We start from the raw sequence: 21,620 nt of genomic DNA, 5'->3' as shown, positions 1-21,620 counted from the left end.
AGCAGAACCGGATGGGGGTAGCCCCCACAAGCCCAGGCAGAGAAGGCTACCAGAATGAAGAGGAAGGCATTTCGGTCCTGCTCCTGTCTCGGGTCTCCCCCACAGGCAGACCCAGCGGCTTCTTCTCCACACCTTGACCCCAACTGCAGACATCCTCATATATCAGGGGCATTAACCTTCTTTCCACTGCAGGCCCTGGGAGAGACGGTGGGCATGTAAGCACTTAAAACTTGAACCTGCAGGTCAGCCCTCCTTCCTCCCTCTGCAGAAGCCCCAGAGTTGGGAGGCTGCGTGGGGACAGACGCCACAGCCTTAGAGAGACAAGTCACATCCTCAGCTTCCCTCAACCTGTGCAAGCACCAAGTTGCCATGGCGACGCTGCAGCCGTGAGATGCAATGGCTGCAGATAGCATGGGTGCTTCTGGGGCTCGCAGCCCAGAGTGGCCACTGTCTGGCCTGGGAGGCCAGGGGATTGGGTGGGCTGGGTGGGGGAGGAGTCGGGGGCTTCCTCCAGGCTCAGCTGGTAATTGCTGCTAAGTGAGGGGCTGTCATTGAACCCAGTATGCGGGCGGTGCGGGCCTGGCTCTGCACCCTGTAATTACTGCACCAGACAGCAGTGCTTACTCCGTGTGCGGGGAGAGGGGGGACAGAGGGGGGAGCAGACAGGAAGCTCTCATCCACCTGAGCCTGCGGGGCTGTGGCAGGCTCTCCCGCCCAGGAGCAGCCTCTCTGGCAGAGGCAGGAGGCCCTGGCCCCTCCTCTTTGCTGGCTCCCCACGTCGTCCTCCGTCCTCCAGTGTGGAGCGTGTGGAGCACATGAGCTTCCTCTGAGCTGGAAAAATCCAAGGGGGGGCAGAGGTGCAGGCAAAGATAAGGCCCCACCTCAGGGGAGCCCTTGGTGTCTAACCTCCATTCTCAAAGGGAAGTCTGTCTGCATTGTGACACAGATCTTGCTCTAATTCCTCCAGAGCCTGGAGATCTGGGGTCCTCAGGCTAGTCAGTCCCCCTCCTAGGCCTCAGTTTCTCCCGCTGGAAGACTGCGAGTGGGTCTCAATCATTCTTAAGGTTCTTCCACAGCAGGGGTTGGCACTAGAGCCTGCAAGCAGAATCCTGTTTTTGTAAGTAAGGTTTCCATGGAAGAGAGCCATGCCCTTTTGTGCCTGTGTGCCTTCCTGCTATGAGGGGAGGGCCAACAGGGACCATCCGGCCCTTTACAGAAGTTTGTTGACCTGTTTCTAAAGTAGAACTATTTTTCTAGGCTTAACAGAGTGAGCTTTTGTGGCTCCAATGTGATTAGAACAGTTCATAACAAGCCCCACCCTGGCCCCCACCTTAAGACTCCATGGTCCTCTTCCAAGGACCCCAGCCTGGATTTGTATGGTGAGGGCTGGCTGGCCAAGGGGGTGCCCGGGGCACCACGTGGTGCAATGGCGCCACCTGCTGTGAGTGCCTAAAAGCACTTCTGCCTGGGAGTACTTGGCCTCCGCGGGGGAGTCAGCAGGGGAGCCAGCTCGCAGGAGCAGGCCAGGCTTCAGGGATCCTGGCACCTCAGAGCCAGGATCTCAGCCCAGCCTTCCCATTTTATAAAGACTGCAGGTAGAGGGGCCCGTGGCCGGTCCAAGGTAGGTGAGCAGAAAGCTCAGGGTCCGGAGGCCCATAAGCCATTCCACCTGCGCTCCACGGGCCTAGGTTGGCACACAGACCTGGCTGTGAATCCTAGTTCCGTCACTCATTTGGGTCTGGTTCCACGCTTGTTGAAATGATTTGCAAACACTTATATATGATTGAATCTGTTACCCATATTGACTCCATGTTCCGAACAACTGAGATTATTCCCATTTCGCAGATACAAATACTGTGGTAGAAAGAGGTTAAGTAATTTGCTTAAGGTCACACAACTAGTAAGTGACAGAACTCAAATCCAGGCTGTGAAAGCACTAAAAGCCCCAGAACGGTGCTCCATACCCATTTTCTTCCTGCCTGCAGGTAAGCGAGAGGGCACTGGGGCTCAAACAGGAACCCAAGAGGTGCAGGAAGCTCAGAGTCTGACCAGTCATCTGAAGAAGGCCCTAGGCAGGGAAAGAAGGGGAGAGCATGGCCCACACCGCCCCCTCCTGCGCCCCCCGAACCTCCAGGCAACGCGAAGTGGCCAGTGGACCGTAAATCCTTTATTTCCAAACTATAAATAGATCTGCTCTCTGAGAAAAGACGCTCTCCAGGTGATGAGGCTCCAGCCTCTCCATCTCCCCTTCCCAACTGCGCTGCAGTCTAAACCAGACCTCTTAGAAACCTGCTCTCCTGCTCTGCCCTAGGAAATCACCTTGGCTGGCAGAGCCTGGCAAGCAGCTGAGACCAGCCTGTTCCCTTGTCTTGCTGTGATTCCAGCGTGGCCTGGGCCCTGCTCTGGTCTGGTGCTCAGCCCCTCTGTTCCATCAGCTACCTGACTGAGCCTGGCTGTGTGTTCACGTGCTCCCCAAGGCCCAGCCCAGGAGAATCCTGGCCCACTGCTCCCCAGCTGTTGTGAAGAGCCATCTGGGTCCCTAAGCTGGTGTGAGGTGTGAGGCTTGGGAGCAGCCTGGTTCCCAGCTGGTCTCCGGCTGGTCACTGCTGCCCTTGGGCCACAAAGTACTCCTCCTCCTCCTCCTCCTCCTCATTGTCATCTTCCTCTGGCCGGCTACTCCGGAGCAGCAGCTGTAGGTCAGGGTGGGAGCCCAGCCCCTTCAAGGGTTTAGGGCCACCATCACCTAGGGACAGAGAGAAACCAGTTGTCAACCCAATAGTGGTTTTCTGGGTGTCTTTTGATGCATATGTTGAGTCACCCGGGCCCTAGCTACTCCCCCCTCTCCCTGGAGATAGAACCACCAGGCTCACTTCCTGGTGGAGGCGCAGCCAGTACAGAGGCAGCTGCAGAGAGCCACCTGGCTGGAACTGCTCTGGGCAAGTTGAGGGCCACCTGCCTTTCTTGGCTGGGTGGTTGCAGACCCAGGGCCAGGTGGAAGGGAGATCAGAGTGGCTGAGTCACAATGAGAGCGTCATCAGGAAAGAGGCTTCTGGAAGGGGCTCTGGTTACCTCTAGAGTGCAAGGCTTTGAGAGCAACATGCAGGGATATGCCCGAGAGGCAGAGGGCGAAGCCCAGCCAGTTCAGGAGGCTGATCTGATCCCCCAGCAGATGAGCTGCCAGCAGTAGAGTGCAGACTTCCTGAGGGCAGAGGGGCAGGAAGGGGGAAGTCATCAGGAGGAGGAGTTGGCTCCTTTGCAAGGAGGGTGGACAGCAGGGGCATGACCATAGGGAGAGGCTGAGCTGCCCAAACCCCTGAGGCTTGGGTGTGCGGGCGGGCCAGCAGCCCAGGGTGGTTTCCCTCAGCTCAGGGGGCCAGGCCTGCTTTTCTCTCTGTGTGCCACTAAGATGCAGCAAGGGAGGTGCTCTGCACACTGTTCTGTCAGGGTTATAAAGGCAAAGCAAACCCAGGACAGGGAGCACGGGGTTCAGCCCCCAGCCACGTCCACAGGAGAAACGAACAGCTGTGCTTCCAGAAGGCACCCACAATGGAGAGCCCGATGCTGCCACAGGAGAATACAGCATCACACCAGGCTCCACAAGACACACAATGGCCACAGGGTTCTGCAAACACAGTGGCTGCAAACGGCACTGGTGGGATGACTCATTCTGAGAACCACAGCTCACGCCTCTTCCTAAGCCCCTTGGGGAGACTTACGGTTCTGGGTTTAGGCAACACTGCTCTACATCAGTGCCTGTCTAGTCAAGGAGAAACTGTTCCCTGCCCTCATGGGCCGGAGCATGGAGTAGGATGGGGTGAGAGGTGGCAGGGGAGGGGGAAGCCTGAGAGCACAGGCATGTGTGCTGTCTAGCAACAGTAAAGGCAAAACAGGCAAACACACGGCGCGGCACGCATGCTAGTATTGTCCCTTGCTGTGACCACAGCAGACATCACCAATCAATCACAGAACTCTCCCAATGAGTCTGGATGGGGCTTTTCAACCCATGGCTCCAGGCCACTGCCAAATGACCAAGAGCGGGCATTCATGGTAAAACGAGAATGCAACCAGGCCCAGTGGAGTCAGAATCCCAGCTTGGCCACCTGCTGGCTGTATCCTTGGGTAGGAGCGCCCATCTGTGAAGCGGGGGGGATGACTACCACTCCCCTCCTCCCCCACAGGGCTGCAGCCACCATAGGAGGGAGCTTCAGACAAGACCAAGGCACACAGCACCCTAATCAGGCACTTCTGTCTCTTCTCTGCTGGGGTCTGGGGCTTAGGAGCTGGGATGCACTGTAAGACAGGACTGGAGCCACCCCCAAGTCTGCACCTTAAAAATGCCAGCAATGGAGAGAGTGAGGCTGGAGGTTCTAGAGACCAGGAGGAACTCTGAGAAGCCCAGACCGAAGGCGAGAATCCCTCCAAGGAAGAGGCTCCCTAGTACTCGCAGGAGCAGCCCTGTGTCTTGGAAACGGAAGATCTTCTCAGACGTGGACAAATGGAGACCTGAAAGCAAAGGTAGAGAGTTGGGGGCCTCACCCTCCCCAGGGAGCAGGAGACCCAGCATGTGGCAGTGACCCATCCCCAACACACCTGCACATTCACTGTGGCCCGGAGGATGGGGATGGGACGAGGCAGAGAACCCTGACACTTGGGGAGCTGGGGAAGCAGTGATGGCCTCCAGAGAGCTTCTGGGCTAGGGTAGAGGGCATGGCGCTGATGGAGAATCAGGCAGGCGCACCTGTCCATCTTGGGGAAGGAGGGTGACTTCACATGGTCTTGGCAGCTGTGGTAAGTAGTGGGCCAAAGAGAGGCGGGATGGCCCATCGAGTGATGGCTGTCTGTGCTGGGCCACTGTGGCAAACCCTCACTCTCAATTTCAGGTGGGCCATCTATTGACAGGGCCACATTTTATCTTCCCAAACCTTCTCCACTTTAATCCGGGTCTTGCCTCACACAGCTGTGGGACTAGACTGAGATGTGCCCCCTTTAGAAGCCCGTTCCTCTTGGTGATAAAACGAGAGTTTCACCTAGCCCGGCATTTCTCAGACAGCATAACTTGATGAACGGTTCTCAAAAAGTAAATGCACACATACAAATATAGGGCAAAGCTTTGTTCTAGAGACACCCACGTGGGCACCCACACACCAAGTCTGGCTCGACTTTCAGAGGATTCCTGGCCCTCCAACACTATCCCTTGGAGAGAATGACTTCGTGGGTCTGTCTGTGCAGGAAAGGGCCCGAGCTAGGCACAGCGGAGACACCCGTGGGGGCTGGAGGCTGGCCGAGCACTTGGGAGGTTTTTGGAGGGAAGCACCAAAGAAATACAGAGTGACAGTCCCTCCCAGGCAAACAGCCTCTCAATGTAGGACACCTTGTCTGGTGCTGGGCTCAGCAGTACTGCAAAGGCGTTGGCAAATTGAAGGGAATTCAGGAAAGAGCAACATAAGTAATGAAGGCGCTTGGGGGATTAATTTACCAGAAAAGATTAAAGAAGCTAAATCCATGCAGCTTTGCTAAGTGACAACTACCGGAGCTTTCGGCTGAGGGTGTGCAGAGATGGGGAAGGGTATCCATGGCCAGGACGGGAGGGAGCGTGCTGTGTGGTGCAGGGGGCAGAAGGTAAGGGTAGGGGGAGATGTTAACAAGGAGGAAAACGAGGCTGCAGAGCAGAAGCTTCCTGGATAACGGGGCTGCACAATAATTTTCTCAGGGAGGTTGGAGACGCTTCACTGCCTGAAACTTAAATGCGTGTGGGACAGCATTCTCTTTAATAACCCTGAGGACAGAAGGAAGAAGGATAAACAGGGACAAAACTAATCTCAAAACCTGGGAGGGAGCAAGGAAGGAAGGTGGCGTGCACTTGCAGCCTAGACAGTTCTCCCCGCCTCTCCTCTTCTCTGGGAGGTAATGGTGGGCAGGTGGCTCTCCTACCCAGCCTCCTATGCCATGGCCAGGGCCGCACACACCATCCCACCCATTTCCCCCTCTGAACCTACTGATCCCACTTCCTCTGATGCCCTGCCCCTGCTAGCCTGGTAAAGGCTCATCTAGCCTACAAAATACATGGCCTGGGAAGTCTTTTTGACTTGGCTTTCCACCCTAGCGTCCTGGAATGATTCCTGGCCCTCTGCTCCTTCTGAGAAAGAATACATCAACATGGTTAAGAGGAAGGACTCAGGAACCAGTTGCTGGAACCAAATTCTGGCTGGTTGGGCAAGGTAATCTTTACTTCTACTAGTTTCTTTGACCTGCACGATGGGCATAATGACAGTACTGCCATATGGGGTTTGTGGGAGTATGAGAGTTGGTATGCTGAAAATGATCAGAACAGCCCAGGCATACCTGTTGGGCTGTACACATCCACTCTCTTTATCATCTGTTGTCTTTTTAAAAAGATTTTATTTATTTATTCATGAGAGAGACAGAGAGAGAGAGAGAGAGAGAGAGAGGCAGAAACACAGGCAGAGGGAGAAGCAGGCTCTGCAGGGAGCCCGATGTGGGACTCAATCCCAGGTCCCCAGGATCACGCTCTGGGCTGAAGGCTGCGCTAAACCACTGAGCCACCTGGGCTGCCCTGGTCTGTTGTCTTTTATAGACACTTTGTAAGCATTTTTCATGATGGATTCCGGTCATTTGGTTTAATGTCTGCCCAGCTCTTAAACCAGGCACTGCCAATGGATGGACCCATATTTGATCTCTGTAACCCCTGCAGCTACCATGGTGCTGGGCTCAGAGCAGGGGTGGGGGGTACCCCCAAGATGGACAACCCAGCGTACCTTCAAATATCGCGAAGAGAGGGAAGAGCCCCAGAAACATAAGTGGCTGCAGGTGGAACATGGTGTCAATGGGGTTCTGGAGCCCTGCGGAATGGGGACAAGGGTCAGTCATGAAGCCTGGCCCAGCCTGACCCCACCCTGCCTGGTTCTTGGGCCCCTCTCTCTCACCAAGTTCCGCCTTCTGCAGGAGCATCTGGGTGAGGGTCCAGCGAATGCCACCGATGAATGAGGCCCCCAGCACCAAGGCAAAGCCCTCCACGTTGAACTGTGTGGACTTGTACGTGAACATGAAAAGGCCCCCGGCGATGAGGAGGACCACCAGGACCAGGGCTGCACGCTATTAGGATGGGGAGCAGTGGTAACTGATTGCAGGGTCCTGAGTTCCTCACACTTGGAGCTCGGGCTCGGCAGCTATGTTGGCTGACCCTGGAACAAGGAACCCTTCTCCCTGCCACCTCACGGGTCCAGGTCAGCTCCTCCCCATCATACAGGCAGGGCTGACGTTCAGTGGACATGTACCCAGCATTCCTATTTGACCTAAACTTCTGAAGTGCTTTCCTATAGCTGCTGTAGGTCCCTGGGAGGACCCCCTGGTGCCCTGGACCTAGCAGACAAAGGGCGACTGCCCCCAAGCCCCCCTTCCTCCTGGCCCCTATCCTTGACCCTTTCTCCTTCCCTCATTCTTGTGGTCGTGATGCCACGTCGACTGCTAAGTATTCTCAGCAGTGACCTGTCCTAGGTCCTTCCTCAGCAACAGGATTTATTGCCGGGCTGGGCTGGTCTCCTCTGTCACATACAATGATGAGCCACTGCTTGGACACCCCTTGGGGTAGGAGGGACAAGGGGAGCTGGGGCCTCACCAGCTCCTCCAGCTTGAAGATCAGAGAGAAGATCAAGATGAAGAGGACAGCGGAAGACTTGGTCATCGTGTACCTGCAGGACAGATTACCCATGATGCACCGCTGGGGGCCAGGACTCAGGCCTGCCACCAGGAGACGTGCTCATGGCCTATGCTGCAGAAGGCAGGAGGCTGTGGGACCTCTGACTTCCCTGGGGGCAGCTGGGCAACCTGAGTACGAAAGACCAAAGGAAGGCGGCCTGAGGCATCTGGGCTGATACGTGACCTTTAATGGGAAGAAATCTCTGACGCAGGAGCCTCTATCGCCAGAGAGAAAAGGCTGCGGGGTGGACACCAAGGTCACCAAGTCCTCTTACTCACCTGCCCCTCCGTGGAGACTGGGTTAAGGAAGGACAGAGGGAGGAGGGAGAGAAGGCAGGGACGCCCGTAACACAGGGTCACAGATGAGACACAACTGTCACACCTGCCCCTCTGTGCAGCTGCGTGTACTAAGCGCTGGCCAGGGCCCTTCCTCCCCTGCATGACTGTCACCGGGCTGTCTGAGCCTCTGGCCTCCCCAGGCCACCAGGCAGGCAAGCACAGCACCCCTCCGAGCTGAGTCCACTGCAAAAGCTGTCAGCTTCCTGGGGAGCTGCTGGGTGTCAGGAAGTCAGGGGCTGAGAGCAAGGGCCGGCACACAGAGTGGCGGAGCAGCAGGCCCAGGCCCGGTGCTCAGAGGAGGTTACAGGAGCGCCTGAACTGGAGGGAGGGGCTGGGCGTGGCGCTACTCACAGCGAGACGGTGATGTAGAGGAAGCTCCAGTTGGACAAGCCCACGTCAAGTGCCGTTGCCAGCGCTGTGGAGACAGGGTTACCCACCGGACCACGCAGCCGGGGCAGGCCGGCATGGGTGTGCCAGTTGTTCAAACACTTCCACGAGGCCCCCGGTGCCCCCTGCTTTGCCCTGAACACCCCGGCTTTCTCTCGGGCCCCTGGGCCTTCCTTTCACAGCAACTGAAGGGTTAACTCCTGGCCAAAAAAGGGAGGGGGTTCTGTTCCAGCACTGGGACTGCAGTCCTGGCTGGCCGGGGCGCTGTGCTTCCCACTTGCTGGGTATCGTGAATGTCCCCGGAGGGTATTAATCCAGTCCTGTCATCCTTCATGAGCAACTCTTCCGGGTGGCTTCTCCTCCCTCAGGATATAAGACACACTCCTCGTGGGGGCCCTGCTGCCGGAGTGTCTGTCGCTGCCACCTGCTCTTTCCTTCTACTTCTCACCAGCGCCGAGTTCTCAGCACCCTGACACTTTCGGTTCCCTTGCAGACCTGCACAGGCACTAAACTCTCGATCTCTGGGAAGCCCTCCCTGCCAGGCCTGAGCTGCTTCCCCCGTGTGTCCCAGGGTGCCCCTTCTCATCCCACTGTAACAAGGTGAGGGCAGGGACTGCTCACGGCTGCCTCTGGGACAGGAATGGGCTTGGGGTAAATGGTCAAGACCAATGCTGCGTCGAAGGCCTTTTCTGCGCGTGTGAGCATGTGTGTTTTGTGTGTGTGTGTGTGTGTGTGTGTGTGTGTGTGTGTGTGTGTGTGGTGGTGGGGTCTGGGGAGGACACAAGAGGCAGAAGTAGGGCTGGGGGAGGTAGGCAGAGAGGAGTGAAGTGGGGAGGGGGAGAGGGTCTCTGCTCTGTGCCAACAAGGCTCCCGTGGCTTTCCAAGCGACCCTCCTCCAGCCCCCGCCTGCCCAGGGCCACTGCCCAGCCCCGTACCTGTGGGAGCTACTCTCCTGAGGTAGTCCGTCCAGCTCAGCACCACGCGGGCCCTGTGACTGGAGCACTGAACCAGTGCCCTGGACAGGGCAGAGAACAGGAAGATCACGGCCAGGTGCAGCATCGTCATGAAGAGCGGGAAGTGGAAGCTCTGCAGAGCCCAAAGCACAGACAGACCGACGCGGTTTATAGTGGCCCCTGCCTGGCACTTCCCTTCCCTCCTCACCCTAGTCTGGTGGCAGTGGTGCTAACCGGGTGGTTCAGCAGGGCTCTGCAGCAGCCAAGGGGCTTTCCCCCCAACTGCAATCACTTGGGAGGACAGACTCCTAGTTCCAGCTCTGGAGATCACACAGAGAGCAGGTGGCAGACCAGGGGTCAATGGGACCAGGGTACTTACTGTCCCCACCGCTTCCATAGGCCTGTTAGCTTCCTGCTCCAGCCCCTCCCCTGGTAACAGCCACTGCTGGCCAGTGTGGCTTGATCAGTTATTAAAGTACTCAACTACTTCTCTACAGGGCAAACAGCTGCTGCCTTAATCCCAAGTTACTGTAGCTCACCCTTGGTGTCTCCCCTTTCCCTGATCTCCCCTTGTTCTACCCATTTGCGGGGAACCCAGCTGTGGTAGGGCTCTTGGGCCCTCTCCTACCACTAGTGTGCCTGGCTTCCAGTCTGATTAGCTGAAGCCTGGGCCAACCTGTTGATAAATATTAGGGGACACTGTAGCCATGGCCACAGCCCCTTCCCACCCAGGCCCCTGCACTGCAAGGCCTCCCATTACCTTCGTCAGCCATTTGTTGTAGAAGGTGATGCCGATGGAGAAGCAGTAGTAGAGGAGGACCAGCCCCAGAGTCAATACCGCCTTCCACACAAAGGCCACGTCAAGGGCCCACTTCCCCATCCGGGGAAGCTGCAACTCCCTGGCTCTGGGTCAGTGGGGGCAGGCAGCTCCCCCCGAAGACAGCTGTGGGAAGAGCCACCCACGCTGGGCCTCGACTTTCAACAAGGTCTCCGGGCTGGGGGAGTCTTCTTCGCCTCCATGATTCGGAATCATCCACGGAGCCCCAGGCAGAGTCCTCACCTAAGGGGCTGGTGGCCCGAGCCAACTCTCTCCATGATCAAGTGGATGCAGGGCTCACGGGTCCCCAGGTCGGAGGCTAGAGAAATGGAAAGGAAGTGTGGGTGGCTCAGCAGAGCACAGGCTGCCCCAGGACTGGTCCACCCCACCCCTGCCCGCAGGAAGCAGACCAGAGCGGGGGGGGGGGGGGGGGGGGGGGGGGGGGGGGGGGGGGGGGCAGGAAGGGGTGCAGCCCAGCATGGGCTCACAGAGCGCCAGTCACGTCTACTCTGTCGCCTCAAGCTGTTATCCATGAGTTGCCGCCAAAGTGACCTTTTAAAAACGTAAATCTGATCATGTCAGATCAGATGTCAGCCCTTCAGTGGCTCCCAGTGCTCTTATGATAAAGACCAAAAGCCTTCCTGTCGGCTAAGCCGTCCTGATCTGTCCCTGCTGGGCTCTCCAGCTTCAGCTCCAGGCTCTCCGTCCCCTCCCCTCGGCTGCCTCAGTTCACCCCACACACAGGCTCTCTCCTACTGCCTGAAGGAACCGACAGGCCGCCCCGGCTCCATTCTTCTCTCCGCTGATGCTACTCAGCTTCAGCTCACCTGTCACTTCCTCAGGAACTACCACTCCTTGATGGGGCTGCTCTCATGGCTCCCCTACTTTTCTTCTGGTGTACCTGTGCAGGGCATGCTGATCTGTGTGGGGTCTGTCCCCTGGGAGGTTGTGAGCTCCAGGAAGACGGGGACCATGGGTAGTCTTGTGCCCACTGGGGCACACTGTGAGCTGTCCATATGGTTCGATGATTCAGTGCGAGAGAGCAGACACTCGGTTTTCAGGGGACTGATCTGATCTTTAAGGCATTAAAAATGGACCGGGAAACCAATACCAACCCGGCCCTTAGCCTCTAAAGACCACTCCCCTAGAGGTGGGGTCTGCCTTAGGGTCTTGGCAAACTAAACCCAGGCCAGCCTACCAATCTAGCCAACCCTAATGAGCATCCACGGCCTGGGGCTCTGAGACCTGGCGGACCCCCAGGTCTATAGTCATCACTCCTGCAGCTGCTTCGTGTGTGTCCCCCCAGTCTGAGACGTTCCCAATCTGCTAAAATGCCACCTCCTTCCCAAAGCCTTCCTAGACCCATCTGATCAGACATACCTACTTCCTCCACCCCCAGTCCTTCCCAAAGGGAGTAATTTCATTCCATTCTGTACCCTGGAAGCTGGGATATCATTGCCCCTCCCCTGAGGCAAAAGGGGAGCTAGCAGAAGGCTTTGCTGGGAGGATACTGTAGGGCTGAGGTTCTCTTGAGGGGAACTTTGGAAACCTGTGGGGTGTTTTGGGGGATCTCTCCTAGCTGTTAGTGATGCGGAGGGTCTATGAGGGCAGGGCAATAGCCCACAGAACTAAGAATTGCTCTGCGGCCTTCGTAACTGTGACAATCCATGTAGGTATAATGACCTGAACCTAGAACCCAACTGTGTGTGTGTGTTTCTTTTAAGTAAATTCTATCCTCAGTGTGGGGCTCAAACGCCAACCCTGAGATCAAAAGTCGTGTGCTCTACTGATTGAGGCAGCCAGGCACCCCCAGAACCCAACTGTTTTCCATGTAATGCAGAGCAGTTTTTCCATGGTTCTACTATGCACTGCAATTTCCAAGAGTACATTTGCCATGTACATGGAGGAGAGAAAGAAGTGTCTTTGATAGAGAGTTTGGAGAAACCACGCCATCTACAGCAGTGGCACACATGGTTGTGCAGCTGCCCACACAACGTGGCTGTGGCACTGTGCATGGTGGCTACATGTTCCTTCTGGGTGGTGGAAGCATGCACTACTTCACTGTGGCCTCCAGCATCCTTGTTCCCGGAAATTACAGAGAGAAACACATTCTATTCTCAATTACCTTTTATTATCAGTTACGTTGACATCTCCCCGTCAACTCCAGAAGAACAACCAGTGGCCTACTCTTCCTTCCATGCCTGGATGTCTAGTACCAGGCATTTACTCCTGGCCTGCCCAGCATGACTCCTGTTTCCCAGGAGCCATCCGAACCTGCCCCTCTTCTGCCAGTGGCACCTCCATTTGCCTGGTTGCTCAGCCCAGATATCTGGTTCCCATCCTGATTCCTTGCTCCCTCAGCCCACATTCAATCAGCATGTATTTTCATTTCAGTCTTAAACATCCCCTATATGGTCACATCTCCTGACTTCCACCACTGCTCTCCAGGCCGCCATCCTCTCTCCCCAGCATGACACATCAGGTTAGTCTCTTGCACTTCTCCCTGCATCTCCCACCCTCAGGCTCTTGCTTGCACAGCTAGAGAGGGGGCTGCACAGGCACCAAACCTACGCCTAATGGACCTTAAGGCCCACACTCCTTATACCTGGGTTTCTCAATCTTGACATTACTGATATTTGGGGCCAGGTGATTCTATGTGCATTTTAAGAGATCTAGGAGCGATCCTGGTCTCTACTTACTAGATGCCTATAGCAGCCCCCCCTCCTCATCCCAAGTTGTGACAACCAAAAGTGTCTCCAGATACAGCCAAATGTCATAGGAGGCCAAAGGACTCCCTGCTGAGAATGACAGCTTCCAGCACACAGGCAACCACAGGGCATTCTAGCACTTGCTCCCTATGATTCCGGCCCATGATGGGGCAGTCTGTACCTTTCCATAAGTCAACCTCTTGCATCTTCTGCTTTTGGTGCAGTTCCTGTTCCAACACTGCGATCTGTGCCAACCCCCACCCCCTGCCCTCTTGTTCAAATCCCACCCTTCCTTCAGCCCATGCAGGTACCTCACCTCCAAAAAAGTCCCTAGGACAACCCCGGCCCCAGGGAGCACTATCTCCAAGTTAACACTCATTCTCTTATCATCAGCCACCTACTCTCAAACACAAAATCAGACCTCAGCTAGAAGGGCTCTTGGAAATCATCTAGCCATTTTACTCAATGGCCATTTATTAAGCACTACTGTATACTCAGCATTGGAAATAGAGATATGTAACTGATAAGGTCCCCACCCTTCTTTTATGACTAGGGAAAGCAGGCTTAAAGGGGCTAATGGTCTTTTTCAAATCTGGCTTGCCAAGAAAGGAATTCCATATTCTGCATTGTGTTCCCCAAGGGGCAGCCTGGCTGGGAGCAGCAGCCACATCAGGGTAGAGCTGGTGCACCATCCATGTAGTAAGAAAGACCTGGGAGCCAGTCCTGGCTCTTCTGGCAACTTTGTGACCCCTGAACTACCTGAACTCTGGGCCTCAGCTTCCTCAACAATAAAGGAGGACAGAATCACCTACCTCTTGGGAGGGGAGTTGGGTACAGCACTTGATGCTGGCTTGTGGCAAGGGCTCATACCCTCCTGGCTTTTGCTGCCTTACAGCAAAACTCCACCAAGGCCCCCAGAACTACCATCCCTACTTCCCTGCAGCCCAAACTCACTTCCCCACTGCTCCATGGAGTCACCACATCTTCTTCCTTGTTGCCCCTCTGAGGACCAAGTCCCTGTTGTTATCAGCACCTTATACAACTGACCACTTCCTCCTCCTGGGAAAGCCTCTTGGATGCCACACCACACTCTCTTGCTTTTTCTTCTGCTTTTCTGGACTCCTGGCCTTCTTCACTGCTCAACCAACCTGTCAAAGTTGACTGCCTGAGTGCTGGATCCTGCCTTCTCTTCCCTCCATTCTCCCTTGAGTGATCTCATCTCATCTACCGGACATTCCAGGGACTTTCTAGATTCTTTCCATTAGCCCTATCCTTTCCTGTCCGCTCCAGTCTACTTGGCAGCTCCACTCATGATACCTCACACTGAAGGTGCCCCCAACTTAGTCCAAAGTCATTAGTAAATGCCAGCATGAGACACCAGGTTCCTTAAGCCCACGTCCTCAAATGGATGACGACCTCATCCCTGACCGCTCTTTCCTTCCTTCCTCCCACCACTCCCTGCCAGGTCCTCCTCCCGGATCCCTGCGGACGCCTAATGCACCTTAAGGCCCACACTTTCCTTGTACCTGGGTTTCTCAATCTTGGCATTACTGGTATTTGGGGCCAGGTGATTCTGTGTGCATTGTAAGAGACCTGGGAGCGATCCTGGTCTCTACCTACTAGGTGCCTAGAGCAGCCCCCCCTCCTCACCCCAAGTTGTGACAACCAGAACTGTTGTTTGTGGTAGACAGGTGGAGACCAGCACCGTCTCCCCGTGTGCTCGGCCGTCATCAGTCTGGGCCGCGCTCATCCCTCACCTAGGACTAGCGGCCTCCTAACTGGCGTCCCTGCTCCCTCCTTCCCCGAGAGCCTGGAGAGCCCGGAGTGCGCCGGGCAGCGGGAGCGGCCACGCCCTCACACCCCAGGGGCGGGCGAATCCCGACGCTCCCGCCCCGCAGGCCGGCGAGGAGGGCCTTCCAGCACCCGGCCTCCGCTCCGGCGCGGCCTCGTTCCCACGCCTGCCCCCGCGCCCGCCACGCTGGCCCCTGGCCCCCCGCCAGGCCCGCCGAGCCCGTGTCCTTTGCACGGGCCGCCCCTCTTCCGCGGACCTTCGCTCGGCGGCAGCCTCCTCGACGGCCGGCCGCCCGTCCTCCCGGCACCTCCCGCCACCTGACGTGGCCCTGTGTGCCCACGTGTTTACCGCGCGCCCCGCACTCCCACCCCACCCGGCCGCGGCCTCGGGGCGGGGTCGGGACCCGCCGGGGTCGGGCAGGAGGCGCCGGGGAAGCGCGCGCGGCAGGCGGCCGGGGAGGGTGCGTGGAGGCCCCGGCGCGTCCACGGCGCGGACGCCGGGGCCCGGGGGGGACGGGAGCCCGGGCGTGCCACGGCGCGCAGAGCCCAGCCGGGACCCCGCTCCCGGCCCCGGCCCGCCCTCCCCCGCCCTCGGGAGCGCGCGCAGGGCCCGCCGCGCGCCCCCACTCACCTCGGCCGCGGGCGCTCCGGACCGGATCCTCCCGCCGGAAGTGTGAGGCGGGGCGTCGCCGCGGGGTGGGGGCACTTCCGCCTGAAGCCGCCGGGGGGCGGGGCGGGGCTCTGGGGGGCGGGGCCCTGGAGGCGGGGCCCTGGAGGCGGGGCCCTGGAGGCGGAGCCCTGGGGGCGGGGCCCTGGAGGCGGAGCCCTGGGGGCGGGGCTCTGGAGGCGGGGCCCTGGAGGCGGAGCCCTGGGGGCGGGGCCCTGGGGGCGGGGCCCTGGAGGCGGAGCTCTGGGGGCGGGGCTCTGGAGGCGGGGCCCTGGAGGCGGGGCCCTGGAGGCGGAGCTCTGGGGGCGGGGCTCTGGAGGCGGGGCCCTGGAGGCGGGCCCGCGGACCACTCATCACCCACCCAGCACCCCCTGTACTTTCGTTCCTTCTGTCTCTTGCGCTCTACGGCCTGTCTCCGGTGCCCCAAGCGTGCTGCCGATTCATGCGCACCCGGGGGCAGACAGAAAATAGCCATCTGTTTACTTCTATTGGAGCAACCGACGAGCCACAAGAGATAAATCTCTCATGGGCTTTTTCTTCCCAGAGTTTAAATCTGCTGGGGAGTGATAAGTCAGGGGCATTACATTTTACGACTTAGGCGATCCATGGGAGATAATACACATTTCGTGAGACATTTTGTGTCCCTGAAACTTTCTAAGAATTATCTTAATTTCAATAAGTGGGGGTGGCGAGGAGAGTGTCTGGGGCAGAAGAAATGGGGAGAGGAGAAGGCTGCAGCCTGGCTTGAAGCCCAGTTGTTTATAAGGGGAGTTAACAAAAGCTGTGGTTGGAAAAGTAGCTGTGGGGCGGGTTGCAGTAGTCTCAAAAATGGCAGCTAGGAAATTCAGATCTCACTGATCTTGAAGGATAGATTAAAAGAAGCGGAGCCTGGCACATGAGCCACTAGGAGGTCAGAGCAGGTGAGGGTTGCAGGAGGCCCAGTTAATGATTTTTTGCTCTCTTCCCAGTGCCTCCTGTGCCCTCTTCTAACACTGGCTGCAAACCTGGATCCTTGTGAGTGACTCAGCTGACCTCCCTGGCCCCTCTGAACTAGAGTGTAAGCAGTGCATTATGCAAACCACTGCTGCCCCCACCCCCGCAGGCTGGCAACATGCAGGCATTAGTTCATTCGTTTGGCACTTACCGAGCACCTACAATGGCACCCACCACTGCCCAAGGTCTTGGCTGAATTCAGTTCTCAAGGCCTGTACTGCATGCACTTTCTCTGCCTTTTGAAAGACTTCTCTCTCAGAGGTAAAAGAAAGTGTCTATTTTCATCACCACCCTCATTCAAGCCTCCCAGCTACCAGGGCTGAGTTTTGGAGCAACAGCCTAAAACACCAGCTGGAAGGCTGGGCATGAAGCACCAGCAACACACAGGGTGAAGAAACGTGTCTTCTTTGTAAGTCACAAGAATGTGAGCTGTTCCCTGGCTGTGTCCCTGGCAGGGAGAAGAGGGAGGATATGTTCACGGGGGTGTACAGTATGCCATTCCCTGCTGCGCCCAGCAAGCCTAACCAGAAAACACTTTGTCCTGGTGCAACAATCTGTGAGCGTCCTTAATTGTTGAGGGGTGTGTGTGTGTGTGTGTGTGTGTGCATGTGCTGCTCAAGCACATGCACATGCACAGTTGAGGGCAGAGTGGCTGAAGAGGAGGAAATCTCCCAGACACACTGAAGTGAAGGCTTGTCCAGGTGAAAGAGCAAGTACAGAGAAACAGCTGTTAATAGGTACCACAGTTTGTACATGAAAGAGTATTTATTGAAAACATGGTTACTGACAGGAAGCTGCTCCTGGCTGCTCTCAGCTTACTCTCTTGGCTCGCAACTGGAAGTGGTTTTTTTTGTTTGTTTGTTTTTTAGGGGGAGCCTTCAGTTTTATTTTCCCTCAAACATTCCACCCTAGGATAGGTAGATCTTATATAAATATATATACACGTCTGTATAAGTATGGCCTATAGTAAAGAAAATATATAGTCCATTCTTCATCGGGCAGTACCTACCATGCCAGGCTACCAATACTGAATGCCACTGTGTTCACATGTCCAAGGAGAGAGGCTGGGGCGTGGTTTACAAGTGCCACAGCACCAGGGAAGCCCCATTGGCACAGCCGTGGCCTCAGCTAGCTCCCTGAAATCATGGCCAATGGCAGAAACCACAGCACTGGGATGGGGGCAGGGAGGGAAGGCCAAACTTCCTGAGGTCGGGGAGGCCAAAGGAAAGCAAAGAAGAGGGGGCTGCCATTCTCAGGTTAGGTGGAAGATTTCTAAGGATGGAAAAGATAAAAATGTGGGGGGAAGGGAGTGGACTCCAGTGACGTCCCAGTCTCGGCCCAGGCCTCGTCTGGGCTCTCTCCCTGTAGAATTCTTTGAGACTAGAAGCTAGGACTTAGCTTGCACGTGTCTGACTTGCCAGGATGAGAGCCTGAGAGCTTTGCAGCGAGAGCTTTCCATCTGCCCAGACAACTGTGTGGGCAAGAGAGATCTGGTGGCTCCGGAGACCAGAGATGTTAGAGCCGAGCCTCAGTAGCAGCAGCTTATTGGCACTGAATGAGGCCGGAGTAAGCCCTCACGAAGGCGACAAAAGCAAGGGCAAGGCATCTACCAAGCAAAGGCCGAGGCCTCCGCTTGGCTCTGAGACACAGGCACGGGTCACCCAAAGGCAGTCTCTCTGAGGCTCTTAACATGCCCAGAACGTCTGTCCTCTGCGGGCAGCCTTTGTTGGGCTAGCTCTTGCCCACACAGGGATCCAGCTGACCGGAGAGCAGGCTCAGGAAGAAAAGGTGAGTGACTGTTGTTAACTCCAGCCCAAGCAGCCCCTGGCCTGGGAGGCAAGGGGGTCTGCTGGCCATTCCTCACGCTCTGGTCCCAGGCTCCACGGTGACCGGGAGGGCAGAGCACCCTGCCTGCATGGCTGATCGTGGGCAGGGACCAAGAGGAAGCTCTGGGTGGTCTGAGGTGAGTTTGAGGAATGGCTGGCATTTACTGGCCACCATGGTCACTACAGATTCTGTACAAGCAAAAGACAAGGCACCAGTCTGTGGGTGTTTCTCCTGGGCCCCAAATCCCTTCCTGGGTACCGTGGAGTCTGGCTCCAGCCTCAGCCATAGTGATAGACAAAGTCATAGCTGCTGGGCTCCTTGGGCACTGGCGGCGGGGCTTCAGGAATCTGGATATTCTCCAGATCCAGGAGCCGCAGCTTCATCTCCATGCTCAGCAGCGTATCCAGGTCACTCTTGGTCAGCTCGCTGGACATGTCCTTCCCCAGAAGGGCACTGAGGCCATCAATCCAGATGCAGTACTGTGGGAGCAAGCCGCAAAACATCACATGGTGGCCCCAGGTCCACAGGAGGTCCCACCAAGGTCCCTTTGTGGGGAGGATTCACAATAGTCTCTTCTGGCACTACTTAGTATAGGCAGAGCTGATTTGGGATAACGGCAAAGATAAAATGGGAGGTAATTCATTCGCTTCCCCCCACCACCAAAAAACACAATCTTTTGGCTTTTATGAGGGATTTGCATTTAAGCTTCCTAAAATAATCTGAAATATGATATTTTTTAGAAATAGGATATTTAAAAATGCAACTAATGAACACAGCAAAATAAGACCTAAGTACTAGAGCATCAACTAACCCAAAACTGCCATGACACAAGCAATAGTGGAGGGAATACATATTAGGAGAAAAAAATCAGGGCACAAAAGGAATCACTGTAGGATCTCAATTTTGTTTCCAAAAAAGTAAACAAACAAAAAGCCCTGTCAACAAATGTTAAAAATCAGTGCTAGAGAAATTGAACTTGAGGGTCTCGTGATAAGGAGGAGTAACAGAATTCTCCACCTGTCCCTCTCACTCCTCCTGCCTTTGCTCACCATCTCCCCACCTGCTAGTTCCTCATTTCTTTTTTTTCCTTTTTTTTAGTTCCTCATTTCTTCCCAACAGCACTCACTGGGATCTTGGGGCTGGCTAAAGCATCTCACCCTCCAGAAGCCCACCTCTAGTCCCCTCTGTCACTTCCAGAGCTCAACACGTAGGGCTCCAGCACAGTTACTCATGTAACTTACAGTATCTCCCAGTGCTGCAGGTACAACGGCAGGCTCCGGGTCAGGAGGACCAGTCCTACTACCACATGCGCCCAGGAGCCAAGGAGGGAGAATCTGTTAGGGTCACTTGGAAGGTGGCCATGCGGAGACTGAAAAGGGGGGGAATTTCCCTAGTCTGGACAAGTTGGATTATCCCCTGATGAGCCTGTTTTTCTAATGGCAACTTATAGCTGCTGCTGAAGAGTAACCTGGGGAGCCCAGCTCAGGGGGATGGACCCCAGCCTGGTAGATGCTCAGTGCCAAAAGCCTTCATGACATGCTGTGGCCTCCTCTCTTTCGGGGGCTGTCCCTCCAGCTGAAGAGTCACAGAGAGGGCTCAGCTGTCCAAAGTGGCCCCACAATGCTCACCTCATACTTGTTAGGTGCGATGAAGTTTAAGGTCTCATCAGGGTCATAGAGGATGGAGAATGCCAACTCCAACACCTCCTGAAGGAGAAAAAGTTTCAGTTATGTGGAGTAGTGGGACAGCCTGGGCTCTGCGACTTTGGCCAAATTCCTTGTCACCTGGCACCATTGCTGAATGTGCTGATTGAGATGTGGTATCATCAGGCCTCATGGCACATGCATGAGGGTGGCTGGAGACAAGGCACAGTGGGAACGAGTGGTAACTCACCCACCCGCCTGGGTCACACCTAAGATGTGGATGCTTTAAACATTGGAGAATAGTCCTTTCTCAACACTCAAAACCTCTGAATGTCAGAGTCCATGACTGTAGATTACCTTCGGTACATGTGTTGGTGATTAGACTCAAAATCTTAATAGTTTAGAAGCCACCACAACAATAATAAAATGTGGCCAAAAATGAGAGAATTTAAGCATCAACAACATAACTGTAATGGCTTGGAACAAATGTCATTTGCTTCAATCCATGAGTTCATAGAAATGCTAAACAAAACAAAACACATACACAAAATTAATCACTGTTGGATGATACCAGAGAACCAACTCACTGTTTTAAAAGTAGGTACTTTTAGAGGCGCCTGTGTGGCTCAATCGGTTAAGTATCTGACTTCAGATCGGGTCATGATCCCAGGGTTCTGGGATTGAGCCCTACACTGGGCTTCCTGCTCGGCAGGGAGTCTGCATCTCTCTCTCCCTCCCCACCTTGGCTAGTGCTCTCTCTGCACAGTCTCTCTCAAATAAAATCTTAAAAAAAAAAAAAAAAAAAAGAAGAAGTAGGTACTTTTATAAAAGGAAAGAATCAAGCACATATTCTCCTTTCTTCAATAAACTGGACCACTGGGAAGCCAAGAGTAGATGATAGTAAGTTTCTCTTTAGAGAAGTAGTTCAGCACATAAATGAAAAGAAATGACCGCATTAGAACACCACTAGTTTGCAAATCTTAATTTACTAGTGGACAAGGCACTTAGCATCAACAGTCTGCTAACTTTGCAAAAAGAGAGGCAATCACACCTCAATCATGTGTCTCTTGATAGAACATAATGCCACTTAGGAAGTCATCCTGCTCCCCCCAAGCCCCAAAAAGGGGGTCAAACCTGAACTGGAACCTCCCCCTAGATTTCTCCAACAACATACAGATCTGGGACAGAGGAACAAGGTGATCTATACCATGGAGAGACAATCAGCACATTTCAGACCTGGAGAAACTACCAAATAAGCAACCTGATTTCTTCAACTAATAAACTGCCAAGAGGAAAACAAAGATGGAAAAGAGAGAGGGGAACTAAAGACTAATCACAGTGTGCATGCCCTATTTGGCTGCAAACAAAATAGGTATGAGTATGCACATGTGTGTGTGTACACATTAAACATTTACATATTTTTATGAAGAGAAACTATATGTTACTTATAAGACAATACAAACATGCGTGCAACATTTGATATGAAATGACTTTTTAAGTTTCTTTTTAGGCGTAATAATGGTATTGTGATTATGTGACGAGTCCTTATGATTTACAAATACATTCTAAATAGTTAAGAGGAAATGATATCATACTGGAGGTGTTCTTTGCAGTAATAATAAGTAGATGGGCAGGATCTGGTGGGTGTCGGTTGTTGGGGCTGGGTGATGCATATGTGGGGGTTCTGTCTGTTTCTGTGTATGTTCAAAATGGTTCTTAGTAAGACTTGCAGTAAGACTTGTTCTGTCTGTTTCTGTGTATGTTCAAAATGGTTCTTAG

The 21,620-nt window shown here is 55.0% G+C and overlaps 2 protein-coding genes across 5 annotated transcripts in view; both read right to left on the bottom strand.

Annotated features, from left to right (window-relative positions):
- Window positions 1–2,147: 2,147 nt before the first annotated feature.
- On the bottom strand, window positions 2,148–15,425 carry SLC35C2 (solute carrier family 35 member C2). Of its 2 annotated transcripts, none has more exons than XM_072735726.1 (10): window positions 15,343–15,425; window positions 10,156–10,531; window positions 9,378–9,528; window positions 8,407–8,470; window positions 7,637–7,709; window positions 6,945–7,113; window positions 6,777–6,860; window positions 4,328–4,503; window positions 3,070–3,199; window positions 2,148–2,743 (listed from the first exon to the last, which is right to left on the bottom strand). In XM_072735726.1, the coding sequence occupies exons 2-10, from the start codon at window positions 10,273–10,275 to the stop codon at window positions 2,601–2,603; spliced, it is 1,110 nt and encodes a 369-aa protein (XP_072591827.1). In that variant the 5' UTR covers window positions 10,276–10,531; window positions 15,343–15,425; the 3' UTR covers window positions 2,148–2,600. The 2 variants fall into 2 exon arrangements, with proteins under 2 accessions (XP_072591827.1, XP_072591828.1); XM_072735727.1 differs by having other exon boundaries at window positions 8,407–8,642; window positions 15,343–15,413.
- Window positions 15,426–17,117: 1,692 nt separating this feature from the next.
- The window catches only part of ELMO2 (engulfment and cell motility 2), a 39,526-nt gene continuing 35,023 nt past the window's right edge, over window positions 17,118–21,620 (bottom strand). For all 3 annotated transcript variants that reach the window (XM_072735723.1, XM_072735724.1, XM_072735725.1), the window contains 2 exons: window positions 19,827–19,904; window positions 17,118–18,677 (listed from right to left, as the gene is read on the bottom strand). In XM_072735723.1, the coding sequence (XP_072591824.1) occupies window positions 18,477–18,677; window positions 19,827–19,904 (279 nt within the window). In that variant the 3' untranslated portion in view covers window positions 17,118–18,476. The remainder of the gene's footprint in view (window positions 18,678–19,826; window positions 19,905–21,620) is intronic.

The sequence above is a fragment of the Vulpes vulpes genome, chromosome 14, assembly GCF_048418805.1.
Source record: "Vulpes vulpes isolate BD-2025 chromosome 14, VulVul3, whole genome shotgun sequence".
Classification (NCBI taxonomy): domain Eukaryota; kingdom Metazoa; phylum Chordata; class Mammalia; order Carnivora; family Canidae; genus Vulpes; species Vulpes vulpes.
This window is presented reverse-complemented; position numbering and strand designations above follow the sequence as displayed.

Bases quoted from the DNA above. Each gene is read 5' to 3' on its own strand.
- SLC35C2 (XM_072735726.1), bottom strand. From the start codon at position 10,275: ATGGGGAAGTGGGCCCTTGACGTGGCCTTTGTGTGGAAGGCGGTATTG. The intron at 8,471-9,377 runs GTACGGGGCTGG...CTGTCTCCACAG, and splicing joins CAGGAGAGTAGCTCCCACAG to CGCTGGCAACGGCACTTGAC. The intron at 6,861-6,944 runs GTGAGAGAGAGG...CCCATTCCGCAG, and splicing joins CCTGCAGAAGGCGGAACTTG to GGCTCCAGAACCCCATTGAC.